Below are 18148 nucleotides of genomic sequence, written 5' to 3' on the forward strand. Positions count from 1 at the left end.
GACATTAGGTTCTTTGTATAAACAGTGATTCTCAAAGTGTGGACTCCTGGACCCAACAGCACTAGCATTTCCCAGAAAGTTGTTTAAAATGTAAACTCTTGGGCCCCCACACCAGAGCTAGTGAAGTGACCAACTCTGAGGAAGGCCTCAACAGTCTGTGTTTTCAGGCCTTCCAGGTGATCCTGAGGTATGCTAGAATTTGAGAACTACTGATTTAAGATAAAATAAATGTTTTCAATAAATGAAAGATCAACTGTGAGAAACAAAATACGTTTTAAAATCATCCCAAAAGGCTGTGACAATTTAAAAGAGCACTCTAAGTAAATGAGGGTACCTCACAAGCACAATGGAATGGTACTTGTGGAAATAAACATTTTATAACTTTTAAAAATATTTACTTTTTATATGAAGGGACTAAGTTTTTATAATTATCTACATAAAAATAGGCTCTATTAGGCAGGAAAAGCACATTAAAAGTCTAGCGTTGGATAAGGAGGAACATTCAGAGTCAAGGATAGTTTTCCATCTATTCTAAGAGAAAAGCCTATCTACTTTTTAATTTGAACAGTAACATTTTCTCTTTCTGTTGTGTTGTTTGACTATGTGCCACTTGATAGCTCTGTCTATTCCTATGGAAACCAAGTTAGTGGATAGAGCCGAGGCTTGGGGGAGGCACTGGGGAGAAATATTAGAAGAGTTCAGCCACGGAGCAACTAAAGATGTTGCCTTTCCTTCAGTCAAATCCTCTTTGAGAGCCAGAATCTGTTTTAAGCCAGAAAGATGTTGTTAGCTGATGTATTGTCTAGCTGTTCTGCTAGATGGATGAACATCTTAAACTTGGAAAGTAACAAGTAAAGCTCCTTTTCTGTCTTTGACGTGCCATTCTTAGCCTTTCCTTAGAGAATTGTCAAATAGCTAAAAAAAAAAAAAAAGTGTTTTTAAAGATTTGCTTAAGATGGCAGATTAGTCATATGATTACCATCATAGTCATTGAATAATTAGATATTTTAGCTATAAACACAGTATTTAGGCTTGACAATCAGAAATTTAAGAGGGAAAATGTCCATGACTGGGGAAAGCAGTGCAGATTCTGTTTCATTTCTCTAGCTCAGTGAATTAAATGTCAATTCAAAAACTTGGTTTTTGTAACTATTTGCTTTCCTATAAAGATTTGTGTTAAATAAAAGACCAAGAAACCAGAGTACAACCAGGCACCTAAACCAATTTAAATAAGGAAATGATCCAAGCCGATAAGAATAATGAGTAAAGGCCTTTCTCCTTTCCAATCCATTTATACTCTATATTTGATACGGTACTGGTATCCCATGGTCTAGGTAAAAGAACAATAATACTAGATTGCATTGTACTGAGCTATTTATGTGGATATTTAAATTATGTTTATATTTCAGTTAGGATGTAGAGGTTTATTTTTCCAGTTTTATGTACTTTCATTTATGCCAGAAATTGCTGTCTTTGGATAAAACAGTTGAAGCAACTATTAATATAGATGACTCATAACCCTCTATCTTGAATGTAGCCATCTCTTCCAATCTTTAGATCCATATATATACTTTTTTTTTTGCTAGACGTCTTTATATAGATTTCCCTCACATGCCCCAAACTCCACATGTTAAAAAAACAGAACTTATAAATCTTCATCCCCCTCCCTATTTTTCCTTCCATCTTTTCAGTTGTTGGCACCATTCTCCATCTTGTACTAATTCAGGAGTCCTCTTATATAGTTCACTAACGTCTCCTTCCTTCCATTTAGCTCTCAACATTTCTATTTTGGATTGCTGTAGTAACCCCCTAACTAGTCTCCCTGCCTAAAGATTTGTTCTGCTTAAACCAAAGCTTCACACAGCCTCCAGATATTTTCTAAAAATACAAATCCACTTATATCATTTCCTTCTTAAACTCTTCATTGGTTCCCCATTACCCATACAATAAATTTTACACTCTTTATCATTCTGTTTTAGACTTTCCATTTTCTTGCCCCTCTAATCATAGTTTTCACTTCCTCTTATACTACATTTTCATATTATAGTAATGTAGAATTATTTTCAGAGTCTGAGATTTGATTTTACCCTATAAGCTAAAAAGGTAGTCTGTTACTGTTTCATGGATGCTGACAATAAACAAGAGACTCCAGAGTCAGAGACTAATGAGTTTGCTACTCACAGCACAGCAAAAAGCATCAGCACCTGTATGTCTGCATTGGTTTCCCTTTCCCCCAAGAACCATGAGGGAGTCGCAGAAGGCCCAGATGGATACTGCACACCCAGTGGGTTTCCATTATAGCTGAGGAACATTGAACTTCAGGAAGCTACTGCTTTTGTAGTAAGCGGTAAGCCCAGAGGAAAACATGACCTCATCCCTCAAGTTGATTGCTGCAGACACAACCCTAAGCAGTTGCCCAGGTAGAGTGGTCAAGACCTATCGCATTACATGCAGTGATGATCAGGACTTATGGTAAATTGCCTCTTCCAACAATCCGTCCCTTAGCCTGCCATGTTCTTGACATGAGCGTGCCATTCCATCAGCTAATCTGATTAATCTGACCAACAGAGACTGGGAACAAATCTGTTTAATATGTCTCATACAACATTTAATTATTAGGTTGGTGCAAAAGTAATTGCGGTTTAAAAGGTTGAAAATTATTGCAAAAACCGCAATTACTTTTGCACGAACCTAATACTAGCACGCCTAGCGGCAGGATGAGAAGAACCTGTGGTATTCAACTATGCCCCGTAGTATCCTGGACTAAGTCAACTATTCATAAGCATCAAGGGAGACAGTACGTCTTATTTTATACAACCAGGATGTGCTCTGAGGCCAGCGTGTTATCTATTATGACTCATGCAAGGAAGTTTGACTGGCTTGCTGATCTTTGGTGTCGTTGCCAATAATTCCAGGAGACTCTAGATGGACTAAAAAGCAATCCAAACCCAACGAGGGACTACTTCATGGCCCACTCCCCACTGTATACAGACATACAACGTGAAGAGGCACAAGTCACATTAGTTCAGGATTTGTTGTTAAACTTGGACCCTCACTACACTGCTTTGGCTAAGCCACAGGCAGTAACACCAAGTAGTCGCAGCTTCAGTTGTCATACATGGCATAACCCAAGGCTTCTCGTGCATCAGGAGAAGCATATTAATCTGTATCCATCAGATTGTACTAAGGCTGTGCCAGTATCTGTGTTTGTACGTGTGCAAACGGTCCACATTCAGAAGTTGCCATTGGTGGCATCAAGCACAGCAGAAAAATGTAGGACCATCACATCCACATTAATTTTTCTGTTTCATGGATGGGGATGACAAACACCGAAGCAGGTCAGATTGCTAGCCTCAGCTACTGTTTGATTCAGGCTACCATGTTGCTGTTCCAGCCTGATTACCCTAGCCGCCCACAGCACTGAGGCCCTGACACTAAACTTTTATATTTGGGGGTTTGATACTACCTGACTGTCATAGTCTGACTATGGTGTACCTTTGTCACAAAGACCGTCCAACAAAGAGCCAATAGCTAAGGTATCTGATGGACATGCTAAGCTTCCTGCCATGCTCGGGCATCAAAACTGTGAAGAGCTGGCATGGCCTCTGAGAAAATAAACTCAGAAAGATTTCTGACTCTATCTCAGTTAACTCCTTTTGGTCAACATACCTAAGTGAGGCAGCTTGGTTACCGACTGTGGCACCCCCAGAAAGAGTTCGTCTCCTCTTGGCAGCCTCCTGGGAAATAATCATCACAAAAGGATGGGGGGTGTCTATACACCTATTTTGAAAAATTGGGATTCTTCCCTGCCCATCTCTGGTTATGACGTTTCTTTCTTTTCCCTAACAGGCATCTCAGCTGGTAGGTACATCCCATGGGTGGCAGCCCTGCCAAAAGGGGGCTTAGAAATGCAAACTTAATTCTGGTTTAGCCATCTGGATTTGTTTTTTAAGTTGACATGGTCCTAGATCATTAATATCCATAATAACCACTTGACTGAGCTCAACGCTCACCAAGTCCTCTCACAGGGTCCATGTGGGCTAAGGTGGGGGACAGAACGGTCTCTGTAAATTTGTCCCATAGGCACCTACCCTTCCAGAGGAAAGGTATGGATGTCAATAGGGAGAAAAGATGTATTTATAGTTATGGGACATACTGATTTTATGGCTAAGGAGAGAAAGTAACAACTTCAGTACCTGAGAAGGGTACCCCTTAGACACTGGGAGGTATAGGGAGGGAAACAACAATCAATGCTGTCTTTGTCCTCTGGAGCCAGCATTACATCCTGGGGTTTTAAAAATGTTTTGTTTACAAAGACTACTTTTATGATGATGTTTTTTAAAACCCCAGGATGTAATACTATAGTCTTTCAAGTGGCAGATCACATGACTATAGCATTGACAACAGCCCAAGAATTCATAGAAACAGGCCCTGTCTCTTAAGAGTAGGTCTAAGGTAAGGATGATGGCTTCCATTTCAGACCACGGGCTGACTTGCCATAACCACAGACATTCTTCCAGAGTTGTCACTGACGTTGGACTGCCTCCCAGTGGAGGTTGCCTCCCATCAGTAAACCAGGCCGGGGCATTCAGGGGAACCTCCGTGCATCAAGGGCACCATTAAGCAAGCAATTTTGCTTCGAACAGTGGCCACCTGTACTCCCCGTGCTATTGCCAGACAAGTTAGACAAGTCAGCTACAGTAGCGATCGGGTAGGTACGTAGTACAGTTGGCTCTGGACTAGGCTTTGCATTCACTTTCGCTTTTGAGTAGTTGCTCACTCATGTCTCAACCAAGTGAACTTCTAATGTTTTCAGTCCACCCAGAGATCTGTCTTGAAGAGCAAGATTCTCATTGCTCTCACCATTTATTTTCGCTTCGGAGATTCCTTGGCTCAGCAGCCATGACCGCATTGCCTATCAGCTGGCTGCCCCATGGGCAGGCTAACATCACTTCCTCTGCCCAGAGACATTAAGGCTGCTTGTTTCAATGCTACTCCTCACCATGCAGAATCATTAACAGATAGGAGAGTGGGGTCCCTGACCTCCCCAACCTTGCCCACTACTTGGACATGATCTCAGGGAGTCTTCTCATTCCTGAACCTGACCTGCAGAGCCCAGATGGACACTGAGCACACAATGGGTGTACATGACATCTGAGGAATGCTGAATTTTGGGAATCTCCAGATTTTAGTCAGTAGTAGGCAAGCCTGCTCTTTATCTAATGTCCAGGAGGGTGATATTACCTCATTCCTTAAGATTGCTCACTGCAAACTCGGCTCTGAGAAATGGCCCAGGTAAAGAGGAGTCCAGGCTTTGCATTCTTGGCATACCCTATAAGGACATGCAGGGACACTCAGGGCCATGGCACATTGCCTCTCCCAACACTATTGTGGTATTTTCAAGACTCATTGGTGTATGCAGCCATTACTGACATTTGTGACCTATAGACTTCCTAGGGATGGTGATTCTTTTAAAAAATCAATATGGTAAATGCCTTGAGAGTTTATAAATATATAATTATACAAATATCAATAGAATTAATAACGTGTTTCATTATTTCCATTTCAGTATTAAATAATGTATCTTTTGGTACCTAATATGATTAGGATTCTGAATAAAATATGGTAGAATGCCTACCTTACATTTTTATGTGCTCTTAGAGATATAGTTATGTTCCCAGGACAAAATTATATGCAAAGCCATAAATGAATAAAAAATACAGTGAACATTTGTATATATAGTGAACAATTGTTTTTCTTCTCAACTACGATGAGAATAACTAAGTGCTGATGATACAGAGAGAACAAAAATGCAAAGCTATTAATCAGGTAACATGTATGTCCCAAAATATTGGTTTGGGGAAAATATCTGTTTTCTTTGGTGTTCCAGTGGGGCTGCTATCGTCAGGGTTGACCAAATCTTGAACATTGGAGGCTGTTAAAGTAATTGTTTCAACTGAAGAAGAAACAAAAAGCAAAGGCTTCTAGGAGCCAGATGTAAAAACTATGGTAGCCATTTTGGGAAGAAACGTAGAGGTGGGTATCTAGAATGCTTTGATGATCAGCTGCCAGTTGTCTGGAAGTTAATGATTAAGGCACTTACCAGAACAGACAGTAGTTTTGTAGAACGTGATTTCAGATATTTCTCGTTAAGAAATACACTCCCTTTTTTCACACTGACTGAGTGAAAAGTGGTCATATTCACACTAAAGTCAAGAAAATACTTAGAATTTGGGGTTGGGGGGAGATATTCTGTGCCTTATTATGAAGCCATAGCTTTAGAAGGAGCTGTTTGTCTAGAGAAGCTTTAGGAGGAGAGCTGTTTTTCTAGGGAAGTGGCAGGAACAGGACAAAGATCAAGTGTCAGGACCAGGAAGCTCAGTGACAATAACTGATAGCCTCATATCCCTAGAAATAGGGCTGCAAAAGATCATTGTAAGAACATATTCTTATAACAGATCAAGAGATGGGTGTTAGCAGCTATCAGGGTGAGCAAAGAGAAAAAAGAAAGAAAGAAAAACAATAGGAAACAGTCTTCTCTTTAAAATGAGCATGCAAACAAAAATTCCAAAATACACAAAGAAATCTAATGCTAGAAAAGCTAACAACATCACTGTTCAATTCATTACTAGTGGAAAAGCATAAACAAGATAAAACAGACAAGCCATACGAAGAGAGGAGATATTTGCAAAACCAACCAAGAATTAATACCAGGATTATATAAATTACTCCTACAGATCAGTAAGGAAAAGACAGATAGCTAAGATGGGAAATGAGTAAACAACACAAAAAGACTATCCACAGAAGGAAGCAGCAAATAGCCAACAAATACATGGAAACATTCCACCTCAATCAGGGGGATGGAAATTAAAGCCATGGTAAAACACAATTGTATATGCATTTTGTCGGCAAAAGTTAGCAAGTCTGACAAAACCAAGTATGGCAAGGATGTAGAGAAATAAGAATTCTCATATCTTACTGTGGAAATGTGAATCAGAGTAGCCACTTTAGAAAGCAATTTCAACCCAGTTTCAGAAATGTCTTACCAGGAGATATGTACAAGAAAATTTATCACAATATTGTTTATATAGTGAAAAATGAGAAAAATACTAAATATTCCTCTAGAGGATAAATAAATTCATATGACAGAATACTTTCATATGACAGAACGCTTTCCACAGTGTGAATGTATGAACCAAGGCAACTTGGATGAATCTCAAGAAATATTGCTTTGAGTAAAAGGTGGCGAGTGATTCATGTAGTACCATTTATACAAAGACTGGAAACATGTAAAACAATGCTATGTAGCTAATGAGTACATATATTTGTAAGAAATAAAAGTATTAAAACATTTATTGGAATGATAAACACAAATTCAAGTTAGTAGTCTCTAAAGAGGGGTACTAGAATTGGGGAAGGGCAAAAAGGGAACGTTAACCATATCTGTTATGTTTTATTTCTTTAAAAATGAAAAATCTTCAATTGTAATTGAAAAATAAACATAATTTTTAAAATGAAAAATCTAAAGCAAAATATCAAGGTATTTCATTCAAAACTTTTATATTATTTTAAGATTTAATGATTATATGTTTTTTCTAAAAGGTTCACCTTAGGGAACTGGACAAACAAAAATATGGTATAAAGTTAAAAGGAGCATTTTGGGTTGGTTTGTTTCCCAGATTCATTTCAAGTTCTGTTCTCCAGGTCAGAGAACTTTTTCATTATTTTACTCTTGCAGATATTATACTCCTTCTCTTGCATTTGGGGAAAATCCAAATGGTGCAATCATTTACATTACAGACAAAAGAAGCTCTTGCTGTTAATAATTATCGGAAGATTAAGAAGATTATGACTACCTAACCAAAAAAAAAATTTCACTGTTTCAGCGACATTAGGAAATTTTTCACATTTCAGTGGCATAATTGACCTGATCACATCAGAGTTAATGTTTTGTTTGTTTTTTTTAGTGACTAAACGAGAACTTTTCTGTAACGTCAGCTCTCTCACTTCTGCTCACTTATTAGCAGAGTTTTCTTAACAATATACACTCTTTTGATCTGTTACCTCCTTCACTCTTTACTATTTTCTACCCAGTCAGAAATTATAAAAACAGATCCTAAAACAGTCTATACCTCAGGATCAGGTTCTGTGTAGCCCTAAGAGTGATCCTAAAGGATTAACTTCCAAATCCTCCCCCAAGTATTTGTGTTATAAGAATAAACCATAAAACTTAAGAAGTCCTAATTTCAAGCAATAGTGAGGAAATGTTCAGACATTTTGTTTGCTTTTGTATTGAGGGGGCTTTACAGGAAGCAGAGTAGCCTGTCACGTGTCCCCAGAGTCATACAACCTTCACAGAGTTATCAGTTAGCTTGCTGCCTCAAACTAATATCTTCCCCTTCTCCACTGACACTAGAAATATTCTCCTGAGTTTAGCTCTAAGAGTTCTCTGTCCCCTCTGCTTATTTCTAGAATTGAGTTTACATACACTGGACATTTAATAAATGCTCATTCATGAGACCAAGGATGTTGACCTTGGTTCAAATGGATTATGTTGTTTCTAGTTACAGCATTCTGATGTGTCTCTGTCTCTGTCCTTTGGAATAGGAGAAGCTGACCTGATCATATAGCTGATGACCCCTTCCCATGGTACCAGCCAAATTCCTATTGGGTATGACCTTGCCGGCCCTGTAATCATCATTATCTATAGATCATGTATGGACATCTTTCTCCATGTAAAAAAAAAAAAATCAGAAAAACCATTATTTATATTCCAACTATTTTTACTTTAACCTGTCCCTAACCTTGGTTCTCTCCTGAAACACTAGCTGAACTATGGAGACTATGCACAGTCACATCTTTCTGTCTGCATGCCCTCTGTCGTAGGCCACTCCTGGCTCCACTTGGCCAGCGATGTTTTGTTGCCTCCTCCACACTGGAAAACTGTTCATAATAAAACTAGCAGACATTTACTGAGCATTTGCTTTATGCACTATTCTAAGAACTTTACAAATCTTTTCTTTATCATTTCACATGCACGAAAATGTCAGCTACTATTATTATTCCTATTTTACAGATGAGGCAGTAGAGGCACGGGAAGATACTTTATTTCACCTGTAAAAATTTTCCATGGTACTTCTATGAGGAGCAAAGATGCAATGTATGTCAAAGAGCTTTGTAATAAGTGAAATTAAGTGCAAACATTTTACTGCTTCGGAACAAGGCTCATGAAAGTTTGTTGAATGAATGAGCAAATTATCACTGAGCTATATCATGTTTTGTGTAGGTAGAATCCTCAGAATGATGTAAAATGTAAACATGCCAAGCACTCTGTCTGTAACTCACTCGTCACCCCCTCCAACATATTCTAGTTTCTTTCTCCTCTAAATTTCAGAATCAAAATTGTCTGATTTAATATCTCTAAAAGGTCATGATGAATTATTCTGTAATATTTGAAATGTTATACTCAAAAAGGTCAAGCATTATTTTTTGGTATGAAGTACCACATAGATTTGTTTTTCCTGGGCACTTTTTCCTTTTCAAAGAAAAGATGGCAAGAGATTTAGAGCAGGGTGCCCTCTTGAGGAAATTTTAGTATGTTCCATCTCAAAAGCTGACATTTGGTGAAATGAGAAGTCCAGATAAATGATGTTCACTACAATCGAGGCTCAGATACATGGAACATTAGATGGAACATTAGAAAGTAAGAGGAACAAAATACCAGATATCTGAGAATTAGGATTCTTAATGTTTACGATCTAATGTAGCAACTGTAAATAAGAATTTTTAACTAGAAACAAAACCTCTACAAGAGATTTCATTCCTCTTATTCACTCAGTCCTTCATGTAATATTTATTAAGCACCTGCCATATTTTGTGCCAGGAATTATATCAAGCACAGTGGTCACTAAAGCATAATCTCTGCCCTCACGTAGCTTACAGTTTATGAGGGAGATCACAGTGAAGGGAAACAAATTCATGTCAGTACAAACTGTGAAAAGTAGTATGAACGAAATGAGAGGATGCTAGAATAAAGAAGGACAAAATAAGTTCAACTTAGGGCACGCAAGGACAAGCCTCTGAGAGGAAGTAACTGAGCTGATTCAGGTTACTCTTCAGTCCATTCTAAGTCTGCCCATCTAATCACAGTCTTTCAGGCCCCTTTTCTAGCCTCGTTCTTTCTGATGTCTGTCCTAACCCTTGAGCTGAATTGCATCTTGTCTCTGCTCCTGTGCACAAGCAGGCAACTCACACTCATCCTTCTACTCCTCCTTGTTGTTCTAGCTAGTCCCCTTCGCCTTGCAGCCTCACAGTCTTCACGATTGCAGCGGGTGGGGGCTGCTTAATTAACCAACATCTTCATTACTAATACTGGTAGCCCTCCACAGTAGAACATCAATGCATTATAATGTTAAATTTCCAACAAGGTTAAGGATGGAGAGGATCTCAGAAGATGAAAAGGACAGATAACCCTGCCCATTACGCTTTGAATAGGGAGAGATAAATAGGCATGAAGCAGCCAGAGAACTTGATCATGTAATACAGTTGGGCCATGTTGACTTTGAAACATCTATGGTACTAAGCATATTGAAGGCTTATTTCACAAGGTTATTATATTTTGAATATAAATAATATGTGCTCTATTGGTTTGATGTGCTGAAACTAATATACTTATTGCTACTACTAGGTAGCAATTTGGAGAATATACCAAAAACCATAAAATGTACAGACTCCTTTGACCCAGTAAATTGGTCCCTGATAATTTATTCTTATGAAAAAGGTAAGAAAACTCTATGCAAAACATATGTCCATTGTAACATTTTCTATAAAGAAAATATTAGAAACAATATTAGAAGGGTTAAATAAACTATGTTGCTTTAACACAACGAAATATGCATATAGAAAGGGGTTTGAAGGAAACATGAAAAAAATGAAACAATTGATAGAGTAGCGGAATTATAACTGTTTCCTTTTACTAATTTATCTGAATGTTATGACTCTAGCAGAATAATTAAAATACTTAAAATGTTTTAAAATTTAAAAAAAAGAAATTGGCTCCAAACTAAGTTTCTTCTCACCATCCCTTGTTTTTCATTTAGGGAAATTATCGTTTCATGAAACTCTTACTAACACGTAGAGCAAACTGGATGCAGAAAGATCTGGAAGAGATGACTCCTTTGCACTTGACCACCCGCCATAAGAGCCCCAAGTGTTTGGCGCTTCTGCTGAAGTTTATGGCACCAGGAGAAGTAGATACACAGGATAAAAACAAGGTAACGACCGCCCAAATCAAAGACAAATAAGAGCAGAAAGCAATTGCTTCCTTTTTTGATGTGAAACCTCAAGGAAGAAGGCCCAAATTGCCACTCATATACATGGTAGGACAATTCCAAGTCTCCATACCCCAGTCAAGTATTTCACTTAAATTCTGTCATTTAATCCATCTAGCAACCACGTATGGTAGGTAGTATGATCTCCTTTGCATAGATGAGGAAACTGAAGCTCAGGAAGGTGAAAATTTTGTCTGAGATCAAGTGGCAGGGCTAGAATTCAGCCCAGGCCTGTCTAACCCCCAAACCCATTATTTGACAACTAGGCAGAACAGTGACCATGGGGGTTAGATGGTGGGCGCCAGCGCCCAGAGCAGGGTACTCAGTGCGTAGCTGTTGAATGGCCTGGGCTTTAGCATCACACTTCTTGGGTTTCCATCTAGGAGTTGCCACTTATTTGTTCTGTGCCCTTGGGCAAATTACTTTTCTATGCCTCAATTTTCTCATATGTTAAAAGAGGATAATAGACGTCGAAGAGAAAATGAGATAATACAGTATATAAAGTGTTGAGCAGATGATACATATATATGTATATATAAAGTATCTAGCACAATGCCCAGGGCAGAATATGCTCTCAACAAATGTTAGCTATAAAATAATTGTTACTAGTTTCATTTTGGTTCTAACTTCTGCTCTGGCATTTGTTGCTAAGATCTGCTATCTTCTCTTCCCTTGAATTTTAACATATTGTACCCATTGGTCATTGTTTTGATCGACTGGTTATTGCTCTGATCATTCTTTACAGGGAAAAAAAATGTGGTCTTTAATTAGACGACTGCAATAATCCTCTTCATTTCCTCCAAGCACTTAATTATAGAGTCTTGCTAACTCTAACATTCCCATGTAATTAAAACTCTTATGATTAAATCCACTAGGTTTATATTCAATAATCCTTTCATTGTGATAGTGTTCTTTATGTAGTTTTCAGATGTTATTTAGTAGTCACTCACATGACCCAAAATTCTGTGATCAACTTTATTTTACAACTACTGTAAACTAATATTCCTAACTCACAGCATTTCTAGTGCTGATATTTTACTAAAAAGAGCACTTTGATAAATCCACAAAGACCCATTTAATTACGTAAAAAGCTATGAATGTCTTTGGATTTTATAATGTCTTCCCCAAATATTCTAGAAACTTTCTACTGTCTTTCAGCATTTGTATATTCTTCTGTACTGAACAGGGATGGGAGGTTATCCAGTCAGACAGGTGGAAAATGGATCTACACAGTCCAGGCAGGCACAGAAAAGAGAGCAAAACAAAAAGCATAGAGCAATGATTCTCAAAATATCTGAGGGGAAGGATCAGTTTGTTTGTTTTTTAATTTCCAGTCTGCCACAGACCAATAATTTTATGACATACATTAAAAGTGAACACCAAAAAGAAGAACAATCCAATTAAAAAGTGGACCAAGAACTTGAATAGACATTTCTTCAAAGAAGATACACAAATAGCCAACCAGCACATGAAAAGATATTCAACATCACTGATCATTAAGGAAATACAAATCAAAACCACTATGACATGGTACCTCACACCCTTTTGGATGCTATTATCACACACACACACACACACTCACCACACACACATACACTCACACTAACAAGTGTTAGTGAGAATATAAAGAAATTTGAACCCTTGTGCAGTGCTGGTAAGAATGTAAAATGGTGCAGCCACTGTGAAAACCAGTGTGGCAGTTTCTCAAAAAATTAAACATAAAATTACCATATGATCCAGTAATTCCCTTTCTGGGTATACACTCAAAAGAATTGAAATCAGAAACTAGGACAGATATTTGTACATCCATGTTCACAGCAACATTAGTCACAATAGTAAAAAAAATGGAAACAACCAAAATGTCCATTGACAGATGGCTGGATAAGCAAAATGTAGTTTATACCTACAGTACGATATTGTTCAGCCTTAAAAAGGAATGAAATTCTGGCACATGATACAACCTAGATGAACTTTGAAGGTATTCGGCTAAGTGAAATGTCAGATACAAAAGGACAAATATTGTCTGAGTCCACGTATGAGGTAGGTATCTTAGAGTATTCATAAAGACAAAGTAGAACAGTGCTTGCCAGGGGCTGAGAGGGGGTAGGAATTGGTAATTATTGTTAAATGAGATGGAGTTTCAGTTTGGGTAGATGAAAACTACGGGTGGAAGGTGCTGAGGGTTGTATAATAATGTGAATGTACTTAATGCCACTGAACTGTACACTTAAAAACACTTAAAAGAATAAATTTTATGTTATGTATTAGGTTGGTGCAAAAGTAATTTCAGTTTAAAAGTTTAAAAATAATTGCAAAAAAACGCAATTACTTTTGCACCAGCCTAATATATGTTATCACAGTAAGAAAAAAAAAAAGGAGGGGCCGGCCCGGTGGCTCAGGCGGTTGGAGCTCCGTGCTCCAAACTCCGAAGGCTGCTGGTTCGATTCCCACATGGGTCAATGGGCTCTCAACCACAAGGCTGCCGGTTCAACTTCTTGAGTCCCACAAGGGATGGTGGGCTTCACCCCCTGCAACTAAGATTGAACACGGCACCTTGAGCTGAGCTGCCGCTAAGCTCCCGGATGGCTCAGTTGGTTGGAGCGCATCCTCTCAACCACAAGGTTGCCGGTGGAGCTGAGCTGCGCCCTCCACAACTAAGACTGAAAAGGACAACTTGAAGCTGAATGGCACCCTCCACAACTAAGATTGAAAGGACAACAACTTGACTTGGAAAAAAGGCCTGGAAGTACACACTGTTCCCCAATAAAGTCCTGTTCCCCTTCCCCAATAAAATCTTAAAAAAAAAAAAAATCTTTAAAAAAAAAAAAAAAGGAATTACTGGAAAAATAAAAAACAAAGATATAGAAAGTACAACCCCAAACTTGTTACTCTTAGACTCAACAAACATAATAATAAATTTCAGTAAATATATTCAGAACAAATATAACATGGGAAAAGAAAAGAATCGTGAAACTGTATCTGTTATTTATTGAAAATGTAATTACAGGCAATTAATTGCTATTTGTGACTTTTTTGTTCTGAAGTTATTACTAAATAAAAAGTAATAAGTTAAATGACTCTTCATATTACTGCCTATAGGTGCACATTGAATGAATACCACATATGTCAGTATTTAAAATTTTTAATGTGACAAATAAGCTTGGTTCCTGCTTATTCTAGATTGATTGAATTCTAGATGGAATTGATGACAGTGGTACTAGAAAGGGATAATGTATATCTAAACAGTTTCTATGTGTCTCCTTAATAACTTTCCTAGTAAGGAAACCAGTCTTACTGAGGTATGTTGATGAGAATACAAAAGCGATTTTAAAACAAGTTGAGGATGTTAATTTTTAATTTTTATCTAAAATAAAGCAAATCTTGCTATATTTTTTTAAATGTATCATCAGTAACTAGGTCTAACAATTTATCTTGTAAAATTATAGTTACACTTAAATTTATCCTTTGATGTAAGAAACAGATTCTTGATGTATGATTTCCTATGGATCTTTTTTTTAATAGATATTAAAATTCAAAACATTCTATCCCATTCTTAAGGTACTTGGTGCAAAATCAAGATCATCACTTACTTTGTTAATTATTCATAAATCACTGGGCTGCTTTTCTCTTTCTCAGTATTATTTATTAGTACCTGCTGACCTAAATGCCTGCCATGATTAAGAGGGCAGATTCTGGAGTCAGAGAGCCTGGGTTAAAATCTCAATTCAGCCACTTACTGCCGTTATGTCCTTGAGCAGATTCCGTGCTCAGTTTCCTCATCAATCATGTGTAAATTCAGGAGTACTTACCTCCCAGTTGTGATGATGACTACATGAGATAAAATATATAAAACTCTTACAACAGTGCCTGTAAAATTGTAAAAGCTTGCGGAAAGTCGCTTGTTGCGTTGTTAACTGTTATTGTTGTTACTGTTGTTCTGAGAATCGCTCAATTTTGCAGCAAACGGCTCTGCATTGGAGTGCTTACTACAACAACCCTGAGCATGTGAAGCTGCTTATCAAGCATGATTCCAACATTGGGATTCCTGATGTCGAAGGCAAGATCCCACTGCACTGGGCAGCCAACCACAAGGATCCGAGCGCTGTGCATACAGTGCGATGTATTCTGGTGAGTACGGTGGTGCCACTAGACCTGGATGGCCTTTCCAAAAACATTTTTCCCTATGAAATATCCAATATACACAAAGGCATATACTGTATGTGGCACACAAGCAAATTAATAAGCAAAAGAATACAACAAATGTGAACCCATCCCTCAAGAAATAAAACATTTTAGTACCGCTATTTAAGACCACAGAGAGGTTTTCTATGTGCCAGTTTCCAAAAGCATGCTCTCCCCATGCCATGCTCATTTCTGTCTCCCATAAACTACTTTCCTGAATTTCTACTTATCAACCCCTGGCTTTGTTTTATACTTGTGTTTATTAATTAGTGAAGAGACATAAGGGAATATTTGTAAAACACATGTAAAATGTAAAGAATAAGGAAACAACGAATATTCATGTATTCATCGCTGAGTTTAAGAAAAAGTGCGTTCCCATTACCTTCAAATCCCCTGGGTACCTCCCAGTACCATTCTGTTCTCTTCTTTCTCAGAGGCAAACACTATCCTCACTTTTGGGTTTATCATTCCACTGATTTTCATTATGGTTGTACCACATATGTTCATGTCTCTAAAAAACATGATGTTCAGTCTTTAATGTTTTTGAATTTTATATACATGGAGCCACATTTTACATATTCTTTTGCAACATGATTTTCTTGCTCAGTATTATGCTGGTGATTTTATCTATATTGCTGTGTTTAGCTATAAAATATTAATTTTTACTGCCATTTGGTATCATTTTATGAACAAAACACACACTATTCATTCTGTTATTGACAGCCATTTGTAACTGTTCCAGGTTTTTGCTATTTACAAACAGTGCTGCTTTGAACTTTTTTTTTTAGCCTATCTATGGGTATATTCTCACTAACACTTGTTTGTGTGTGTGTGTGTGTGTGTGTGTGTGTGTGTGATAATAGCATCCAAAAGGGAGAAGTACCATGTCATAGTGGTTTTCATTCGTATTTCCTTAATGATCAGTGATGTTGAACATCTTTTCATGTGCTGGTTGGCTATTTGTGTATCTTCTTTGGAGAAATGTCTATTCAAGTTCTTGGTCCACTTTTTAATTGGATTGTTCTTTTTTATTGTTCATTTTTAATGTATGTCATAAAATTTTTGGTCTGTGGCAGACAAAAATATTAACTGGTTGTTGCATGTGTATAGAAATGCAATTAATATTTTTATTTGTTGAGTATGTATTTAACCAACTTTCTATCCTTTTTTACTAATTTTAAATATCCATAGATTTTGGAGGAGTGTTTTCTAATCACCCTTTCCCAGATTCCAACTTATATGCTATGAAAGTTTCATATTTTGTCCTATTTTCTTGCAACACAAATTAGATTTTAAAAGATACTGTTTTGTATTTACAATGGTTATTTATTTCTATGTACATGTTGACTAATTTCTTTGCTCTGCATTTGTTTATGAACCTCAAATTTTCCTTTAGAATTATCTTGCTTCCTGAAATATAAATCTTAGAACTTCCTTTATTGTAGATCTATTGGTGGTAAACTCTGTTTTTAATTGTTAAGAATGTCTCTATTTTTCTGTTGCTCTCGAATGTATAATTTTCCTGTATACACAATTCTAGGCAATTACTTTTCTCAACACTTTCAGGCTATTATTGTGCTGCTTTCTGCCTTTCATTATTCCTCTTAAGGAGTCTGTTATTGGTCTAATTGTCATTCCTTTAGAGATGATTTGTCTTTCCTCTTAGGCTGCTTTTAAATTCTTCTCTATATGACATTCTACAGCTTTGCTACAGTGTGTCTAGATGTGGCTTTTTTCTCCCCCTTGTTTGGTATACATTCTGATTATTGCATCTCAGTTCTGGAAAATTTGTAGCCATTATCTCTTTAAATATTGACTCTTTTTCATTCTCTCTATTCTTCCTTTTATTGTCTCTAATTATACATATTTTACACCGTTTCATTTTATTGTCCATGTCTCTTAACTTCTTTTTTACATTTCCATCATCTTGTGTCTCTCTGCTATGTTCTGAGTAATTAAATCAGATCTGTCTTCCAGTTTACTAAGTCTTTCTTCAGCTGAATCCAATCTATTGTTTACCATATTCATTGAATCTTTAACCTTAGTGATTATATTTTCACTTTTAAAAGTTCTATTTGGTTCTTTTTCAAATCTGCCTGGTCATTTTGATAGTTTTTGTACATTGTTCACTTTTTGTTTCATTTTTATTTTTTTACATGTTTCTTTGATAGTTATTTTATATTCTTTATGTGTTAATTCCAATATCTGAAGTCCTTGGAGGATAATTCTCAGTCTTAATATCTTATTTCCTCACAGATTTGCCACTTTTTTACTTGTAAACATATCTTAGTCCTTGGGAAACTAAAGGACCTAAAATTCTATTGTGGTAATATTCTATTTCTTTTCTTTTTTTTTGAAGCCTTTATAATACCTTTCATACTCTTTTTTGTAAAATAAATAGGCTGACTGTACAAGCAGCTGTAAATCTGGAATGACCCTTCAGAGAGTTCTCAAACTGGGGCAAGAAAGCTTGGCTTTGGCTATGACCTAATTTGAGAGGGGGCATGGCCTTGGGTGAGGTAGCTCTCTGTAGCTGAAACAATTCCAGAAGGCTGACTGTTGAGGGTCATCTGCTGGCAGTACTCCCAGCAGATGGGGAAATAAGTCCTTTAGTCTTGAAAGGGAACCTAAGCAGT

At 37.2% G+C, this 18148-nt stretch overlaps 1 protein-coding gene across 3 annotated transcripts in view; it reads left to right on the plus strand.

Annotated features, from left to right (window-relative positions):
• The window catches only part of INVS (inversin), a 119204-nt gene that overhangs the window by 45737 nt on the left and 55319 nt on the right, over positions 1-18148 (plus strand). For all 3 annotated transcript variants that reach the window (XM_033122483.1, XM_033122485.1, XM_033122484.1), the window contains exons 4-5: positions 11100-11273; positions 15291-15458. In XM_033122483.1, coding sequence (XP_032978374.1) covers positions 11100-11273; positions 15291-15458 — 342 coding nt within the window. The remainder of the gene's footprint in view (positions 1-11099; positions 11274-15290; positions 15459-18148) is intronic.

The sequence above is a fragment of the Rhinolophus ferrumequinum genome, chromosome 12, assembly GCF_004115265.2.
Source record: "Rhinolophus ferrumequinum isolate MPI-CBG mRhiFer1 chromosome 12, mRhiFer1_v1.p, whole genome shotgun sequence".
Taxonomy (NCBI): Eukaryota; Metazoa; Chordata; class Mammalia; order Chiroptera; family Rhinolophidae; genus Rhinolophus; species Rhinolophus ferrumequinum.